Raw genomic sequence first — 8,646 nt, 5'->3', positions numbered from 1 at the left:
GCATGGAGCTTACATCGGTGGGGTGTGTGTTCTTCAGACAGCAACACCAAATAACAAGCCGACAGTGAAATGCATGAGAATTCAGAGAGAAAGGAGCTCTTTTAGCTATTTCAGCAATCTCTTCTTTTCTCTCTAGAGATCTCATCTAAGGACTTGCAGCAAGATTTCAGCTTCAGCCAGAAGTATGTCAAGCCCTAGTTGTTTGCAGGGAGAGCAGAGGCTTTGCTGCAAGGTGTGAGTACAAGATGTGAGCCTGAGCAGATCTTTGATTTAGATACTTAAATTTATTTTAATGGAATTGCCTCTTCCTTTGTGTATCTATACACTTTCATAGCCAGCACATAGGATAAAGGCACTGTTTCCATTACTTTCTAGTGCAAATGACAAGCACATTAAATACCACAAACAAAAACTCTATAGTAAACAAAATCAGCATTTATTCTTATTGTCTGTTTACAAGATTGCTTTAGGTTTTTCAAAGTGAACATGTACCAGAGAAACATGAGTTAATCTACAAAACCAGATATGGAAGATGGCATGAAAATCCCTGTGCTTTGAGATTTAGTTGTCATATGCCTGTCTTCGAAGGGAAGTTGCTGTGGGGTACACAAATATTCGTTCTGCCACACCAGAATGTGCTTGTTAACTCTACTGACGTGGCTAAAAATGTATTTACAAAGCATTACCTCTACAGGTCTTCAACTTACACTTTAGACAGGTAGTTAGTTGTTCAGCTATTAAGCCTTCATGGAAGGTGAAAGAATCTAATGTCCCTAAATGGATTCATGCAGTATTTAGTTTTATTCACGCAAGACATGAGGACAAGTATATATTGGTGATGATAAAAGTAGTATGTGAAGATGCAGCATGCTCCTGGAAAGCAGGAAGGAGTTTGGAGCATCGGTGCTCAGTCATCACTGCTGTGTCTTTGGCACTAAGCAGAACTACAATTCTTATCCCATGTTAAGAGTTCACCAGCAGGAAAGTGCCGTGCTCACTGGTGGGGCCATGTGAAGGGAATGGGATTTTTTCAGATCCCTATTGGTGGAGCAGAGCAGAACACCTCCTGGTGGGAGAAGTTTTACTGAAAGAGGCTGCCTGTAATTCATAATGTCAGCATAAAACCAAAGATGCTAAAATATCTCAACACTTACTGCAGCAATTTAATCACACCAGAAAAATGTATTTTCACTGAACTTCTTTAACTGCTAAGAAATTAAGTTTCTCTTCATTTTAACTGGTCAAGACTAGGGCAAATTAGGTGTTCTGGGTTTTGGTTTTTTTTTTTTCTGTGAGGATGGAAGATTAAACTGAGCTCCCATGCTACTTGCATCTCAAAATGTGGACCAAAAATTTTCCTTATTTAATTCTGTAGAGATGCACTGTTATTCCTGGTAGGAATCAAATTATGGAAGAGCTTAGCTTAGGCTTTAACTTCATTCAGATTCTGACATTGGAAGGAACAGAAAAAAAGAAAATAAGAAGTAGCTTCTGTTGTTATCTCCAGACCAGATTTCACAGGTTGCCAACTGCATACTCTTTGAGGGTACTCAGGAGTGACTGGCTTCAGGTTCTCACAAATATGGTTATGATAGTAGGGAAATATTTCTGTTGTATATGTTTTCATCAGTTTCATAGCCTACAGGTTGTTCACTGTGTAAAAAGAGTTGGAAAGCCAGTGGCATCCACCTTGAATCAAATAGACTTGTTAGTAACTCTGATGCTAATGTTAGACTACTCTAGTGTATCCTGCGTAAAACTGAGATTTTATCTGGCTGAGTCTCTCTGCTGTATGTCAGCTGTCTCATTCATCCTTTACTACAGTAGCCATTCCAAGGATGAAATGTTGGGCAGCTTATAGGTAAGACTCAAGAATGCAACCATCATTATCCATGTTAGTAAGACTGAAAGATAAATCCCTTGAATATTTTAGCACCCTGCCCAGTTGCACAAGCAGGGAAGTAGAGAAGTACCCTGCCCTAAGCTCTTGCCTTTTGAAAGGGTCTTCCTTCTCAAAACAGTTGAAATGTGTCGAACTCTTCCATCCTTCCTAATAGTTCACATGTGTATTTCTGACTGAGAGCTGTACAGCTGACTTTGGTGGATGTGTGTAACAGAGGCCATGTTCCTCAATAATCTTCCAGAGTATCAGTGGCCAACTCAGCTCATTGGACTCTACATGGGCTGATCCTTATGGCATGAAGCTCTGAAACACAACTCACTTGAACAGATCCACAAGTGATAAATTCTCTTAATTAAACTGAACAACAAAGCAGATAAGACTATAGTCACACTGTTGTTTTTAGTACACTTGATGAGATTCAAAATGCCATGCAATTTATTCGTACTCGTGTAAATGTCCACCACAGGAAAAACAAAACCCCAAGTCTTTAATACTGGCAGTAAAGTGTGCAATGAGATCTTGTCATTCCAGAGTTAGCCAGCTGTATTTGAGACTGATCATTAACTTTTTTACTGTACAAAAAGCTAACAGTATTTTGAAGGTAGTCAGATAGGAATGGGAACTCCAGCCCTAACAGAAAGGTAGGTTTTCTATTTATTTTGCACAGGGAAACATGAATGGTGACTAAAGATAAAGCAGCCTAGCTTCTACCTAAAGGTTAAATTTTGGTTTTCTTGCTTTGAGGCTGCTCAAGAGCTGCTTTCCCAGAAAAACTTCCATTTCTGCTAGTCAAATCTTACTTCAGTTAAGACTACAGATAAGGATTTTAAGGTGGCAGTGCTCTACGTGGTATCACAGTTACATGGCAAATCACTGTGTGATTGTAGTAATGGTTCTCATCTATTCACAGCTATTACAACACATCAATATTTCTCAGATTTCAGAGCTGTAAGAAGCCCTATTGGCTTACAGAAGCAGTCTTAATAGATCTACCACAATGGCTTTAAAACATTGGATTGAACTGGCTGTAGATAATGTCATGGCCACGATGTCCCATTAGTGGGCCCTTTTATTTCATTTGTGAGTGCTATTCAGAAAGGACAAAGGTGTGAAAATAATTCATTGGGTGGTAATGAATAATGCTGTTCGGTTTTGTCTTCATGTTGATCCCCTTTAATAAAAGACATAAATATAAACATGTATGAAATATATAATTAAATATATAGAGATAACTATGTTAATCTGTAGTTTGAACAGAACTGGATTAATCAAAGAAAAACTAAAGGCACTGCAATATGTCAGCATCATGGAATAAAATACTTGCTATGTGTGTAGATCTGAAACCAGGCAGTCATATACAGCAGGGTATAAGTCTCATTCCAACCTCACAGCCTAAGCAAGTAAGACTGAGGTTCACTTAATAAAGAACCATATTCAAATGGTATCAGAATTCAGCTGTTCTGACTCCCAGTTTTTTCCTTACTTAGAAAGGCTTGGGAGTAAGATAAAAAAGAGAGAAAAGAAATCTTTAGAAAAAACAGGGGTTATAACGAGCAGAAGACTGACTCTCCTCTTTGCCAATACTCTTAATCAGTTCTTTGCAATAAGGAAAGTCACTGGTGTGAAGTCAGCTTCTGTTAAAATAACTTGCAAAGCAGAGAAGAGAGTCTGCTTGGGCAAGACTGAATAGTGCCTTCTTTTCTTTCTCATGGAACTAATCCAAGTGTATTTAAAATGAACAGTAATTCACCAGGCTAAAAAAATCATAAAATGTATTATGGTTGTAGCAAATTTGCCTATCTGCAAGGAAAGCCTCAATTCTCACTTTTATTGGTATTAAATTATCATGGCTTTAAGTTGAGCAATTCGTTAGCTCATAAACTTCAAATCTTCTACATTATGCAGCTTTAAATTGACTTTTTTTGTTTTTTGTTTGTTTGGTTGGTTTTTGTGTGTGTGTGTGTGTTTATGATTTGATTCCAGCGTCAAACAGCCTTGCCTACACAGATAACAAAGTGCCAAGCTGTCTTCTTGGCTGACAAGAAACAGACAACTTAACCTGGTAATTTGAACCTTAAGGAGCATTTGATAATTAAATGAGAGTGGAGGACAAAATAGAAAAAACGTTGTTATGAAACTGAGCAAATGTGGCACTCCTGGACATGGAGAACATGGAGCTCCAGAAGAAACAACTTCTTAATAGAAAAATACTCTCCTTCTTTTGAAAGCTGAATCGAGAAGCAGCAGCTCAGAGATTCTGGGATTTATCCTGCAGCGAAAGTGCTGTTGGTCCATTTAGTAAAAGACTCAGTCATGGCAGGGAGGTAAAGCACCAAGACTGCTGATATTTTCCAATCTCTTAGCAGCAGTAACCACACAGCAGCTTTTCTGCAAAACAAACAAAAGAAGAATCCAGTTATTTCAGCAGTATACATTTTTTATTTGGTTAAGCATTCTAAGACAACCACTCGGTGGTTTCTTTGTGCTTAAGGAAAAGAAGTGCTGAAGCAGTGCTGAAGATTCTTGTTTACAATGGGCTCTTGCAAACATCTTATTTGTGGGATGTTTTATAAAACACTAAAAAGACAAGGCTTTCTCTGTTAGGTGGAGAACAGCTCCTGGATGTCTCCCATGAAACACATTTACTCTGCTTTTGTTCCTCTTGCTGTACACATCCCAGCATGGAAAGGGACAGTGCATACCTCTCCGTTTATTTGTTACCACTGCAAGCACTTATGATGCCAGGTCTAAGTCAGCTGGCACTTGGGTGTATTATTTTGGGGTAAATGTGGTAACCACACTACTTGCTTGATAAAAATAGCTTCAAAAACAAAGCAGGACTAGATCCACTCAAAGCAAGCTCAAATAAGCTCCAAATAGAAATAAACACACAGAGGAAACAACACTACAAAAGCCAAAACGAGGTTTCCCTCCATGTTATGTCATGGGTGAGTTACTATGCTACAAAGCAATAAAAGGTTTATTAGCAAACAGTTTTGACTGCTGTTGAGCAGTCAATTTATCTCAGAGTTGATGTTGGTTCCAATGGAAATGTGTGTAATACAGCGCTTCCTGGATTGGTGCGTTTTTAGTATTTGGTTGCTGTGCAGACAGTAATTTGAAATGGTAGATACAGATAAAACCTGTCTTGCAGCAGGTCAAGAAAACCTCTTTTGAAATGTACTGCATAGAAGTACACAAGTGATTGGGCCAAAATTTCATGTAACCTCTTCCAGCACCAGTGAAGTGGGGATGAATGGTGAGGGCCACAAAGAAAATTTATTCCCAATGGATTCCCATTGCAGGAGGTGAAGCTGAGATGTTACGTATCAGACAGTTATGTGGCTTCATATGGCAAGCAGGAGATAATAATGGTACCTTAGTCCTCACTGACCTCCAGTGCACCATGGAAAGACAACTTCATGTACCCAGTATTGCTCATTTAAAGTTCATTAATTTGTGTGGGATTAGACCACACTGTATAGTACCTGTTTAAATCCTCTGGTTAGTCAAAACAGGATGGAAAATTCAACCTCTCACAACAATCAATCTTTTTCATGTGTTTCTGGACAAAATCCACTGCGAATAAAATCCATCGCATCCCTTGCCTTATCAAGCAGACAGTGGATGATGGCAGCACTAAAAACTTGCAAGCAGTGAAAAATGCACTACTTTTATTTTGGTACCCTGGTTGCTACTCGTGATGCATGACTAAGAGGAAGTGGTTATACAGTGTGTGTGTTCTCAGCCTTGTCCACATCTTGACCCCACTGAGTTTTGCCCAGAGATGTCCTCAGAACATCTGAGCGGTTCCTATGGTCCTTCAGCAGAGTCACTAACATCTGTGGTAGTTTGTAAAAGGACTGGGAATTGCTATACTGGTTTATGGAGATACAGCAGCTCCTGACATAGATAGTTGGATTTCAAAGTGGCTGAGCAAGTATGCTTTGGTCAAAGAGTAGAGACGGAACATGAGAGTGGGCTTGAATGTCCCTGGCCACTATGGAGGAGGCAGCCAAGCCAGACTGAGAACCACTAATGAAATTTTTGTTAATGAAAAGGCAAAGATGGGGAGACTGAAAGAGATGCTCTGTCAACACTGTTTTGGATGCTATGGACTGAAAGGGCAGAGGAGTGTCCTGTCAGAATTAGGTCCTTAGAAGTGTGGAGCAAATTCTTTTAGGGAACACCTCACTTTCCTTTCAGTACAGTTACTGGAACTGCCCTGAGGGTCTGGCCCATGCCTTTACTAAAAAGTAATTACTTTTCATATTCCTACCCTTTAAAAACCATACTCTAACCACAGCATGAAAATCTGAAAGCTTTCAACACTGAAAAGTTATTGGGTGAAATATTGCCCCATGAGGTTTGCAGCACATATGGCTTCACATATACAAGGGTTTTTGTACATTGCTGTGAGTTGGTACAAGTGATAGAGCCAGCTTACATTTTGAATGCTTTCCAAACAACAGTGAGGATAGTGGTGAATACATGTTGGAATGTGTAGTTAGAACTATGCTTGGTTTTCAGCTTCCCACTGATCACTTCCCCTGTGCAGTGGTATTTATTTATTAAAAAAAAAAAACAACACTTAGGACCCCAAACAAACCTTCTGTTTTGCAGCTCTTTCAGAGATTACGGATCTGAAGGTGCCCGGGAATCACAGTCTCCTTTAACTTTCTTCTAGAGAAAAACAAAAAAAGAAAGACAGCTGCCATTACTGAAGCATTAATTGAAGATCAGCCACATCTCAGCTCTAGTTAAAGTAATGCTAAAACACTGCAACATCAGCATCTTTAGTGAAGCTGGTTTGGAAAGTGCAAGTGGCATGAACAAAAAGTTTCTAGGGGAGGAGCCACAAAGGGTGCATGAATTGTAAGGTTCCTGTTAGGGGCAGGCTCTTCTTAAAAGAAAATTGGTGATGGGAAGCAGCATGCCAGGTGAGCAGCCTGTGCTCTTGCAGCATTTGGAAAAGACAGCCTGTTCCCCAGGTTGCAACAGTCAGAGCCTCTCTGGAGCCAGACTAAAGGGACTGAATGCTGTTTTATGAAACAAGCTCTCTTATTTTTACTGTCTGTGTTCACAATATAAAAATCTAATAAGCTCAAGGGCATTGCTGTTCAGGGAAATGACCAAGAAAATTAAATTTCAATTAAAGTTATAACAATTTATTTGATTATTATTATTTCCCATTTTACACTACTTCTGGTTACCCTTACTTTGTGTAACAGGAATGTCTCTCAAAGACAGCCTTGTCAGGACACTACTCAGTCCATACCTGCCCCAAACCCACACCTCTCATCAGCAGATCTACTACTATTTTACTATCATCACAGTCTTTCATCTTATTTTATGAAAATCATTTTAATAATTAATAATAGTCTTAGTGATAGGACGAGGGAGAATGCTTTGAAACTGAGACGGGAGGTTTAGGTTAGACACGAAGAGGAAGTTTTTCACTCAGAGGATGGTGAGGCACAGAAATAGATTGCCCAGAGAGGTTGTGGATGCCCCATCCCTGGAGGCATTCAAAGCCAGGCTGGATGTGGCTCTGGGCAGCCTTGTCTGGTGATTGGTGAACCTGCAGTTAGCAAGGGGGTTGAAAACAGGTGGTCATTGTGATCTTTTCAACCCAGGCCATTCTATGCTTCTATGATTCTATGATCCTAGGCATTACAGAAGTCATTTTACTTAACCTAGATTTGCTTTATCTGCAAAGGAGGTAGTGAATATTGCACTCAATGCTGTAAAAAATCAGGAAGGTGATTAAAGTGATCCCTCCCTTGAACCACTGAACTACAGCGTGGACTCAGATTCGTCCAACGAGAAGCTCATCAACAGTCTGAATCTCCACACTTATCAGTTAAATTAATTACAGCAGCTAAGTAAAAGCAAGGGAACACACATGGCTTACACTGGCAAGAAATTCAGCAGCTAGGTGGACTCAAAAACAGATGAGGGAAATTTCAAAGCAAATAATGATATGCCAACAGAGACAGGCAACAGCAAATCTACAATGCACAAATATATTTAAATTTAGGAACCTGGAGCCTGCAGTGGAGCTTGTGGTCTGATAACCATGGGTGTTTTAAGGCAGCAGTTGCACTTATTCTCCAGCTAAAAGAAAAACAGAATCCTATTAAGTATTTTTCCTAGAATTTCATAATTCAACAATTATCTCCTACAGATCTTGTGTTCTGCTGTCATGCAGCGCTGTCATTTTAGGATATTTTATGCCAGATGGCAGCTAGTCCAGGAAACCACTAGCAAAAACTCATTCAGGTAACTTCAGAGAATGTTATGGACTCAGTGAACATCAATAAAATGGCATATAAAAATATTTTATACGGACATTAAAAACTTTGATCTGAAATGATAATTCTGCAGTGGAACAGTACAAGTGATACAAGTAGGACACAGTGGTAGCGAGCGCATGTTTCAAAGATCCAGGAATCACGTACCATTTTTCCTTGATGAGAAGCTTAGAGATGAAATCTTTGGCTTGCTCAGAAACATCTTGAAACTCCTCATCTTCAAAATCCCAGCTGCAGGCCAGGATATTGTTGAGAGTCTCGTTGTCATCATCACCCAAAAAAGGAGACAATCCACTGAGGCTAAGTGAAGAGGAATATGCTAAGTCTTTCTGTCTCTTTCCCTTCCTGTACATGATCTCTGACGTGACATCTATGATTGTTCTGTTACTTCTGGCCCACCTTAGAATTTTTATTATCTAAGAAAATTTC

At 39.5% G+C, this 8,646-nt stretch overlaps 1 protein-coding gene across 3 annotated transcripts in view; it reads right to left on the bottom strand.

Annotated features, from left to right (window-relative positions):
• Window positions 1-2,283: 2,283 nt before the first annotated feature.
• The window catches only part of MYLK4 (myosin light chain kinase family member 4), a 58,525-nt gene continuing 52,162 nt past the window's right edge, over window positions 2,284-8,646 (bottom strand). For 2 of the 3 annotated variants that reach the window (XM_052697611.1, XM_052697609.1), the window contains exons 11-14: window positions 8,365-8,517; window positions 7,948-8,020; window positions 6,513-6,586; window positions 2,284-4,291 (exon numbers count right to left, since the gene is read on the bottom strand). In XM_052697611.1, the coding sequence (XP_052553571.1) occupies window positions 6,539-6,586; window positions 7,948-8,020; window positions 8,365-8,517 (274 nt within the window). In that variant the 3' untranslated portion in view covers window positions 2,284-4,291; window positions 6,513-6,538. The remainder of the gene's footprint in view (window positions 4,292-6,512; window positions 6,587-7,947; window positions 8,021-8,364; window positions 8,518-8,646) is intronic. The other variant, XM_052697610.1, reaches the window with a different exon arrangement.

This window comes from Tympanuchus pallidicinctus, unplaced genomic scaffold (genome assembly GCF_026119805.1).
Source record: "Tympanuchus pallidicinctus isolate F22 unplaced genomic scaffold, pur_lepc_1.0 scaffold31, whole genome shotgun sequence".
Lineage (NCBI taxonomy): Eukaryota > Metazoa > Chordata > Aves > Galliformes > Phasianidae > Tympanuchus > Tympanuchus pallidicinctus.
This window is presented reverse-complemented; position numbering and strand designations above follow the sequence as displayed.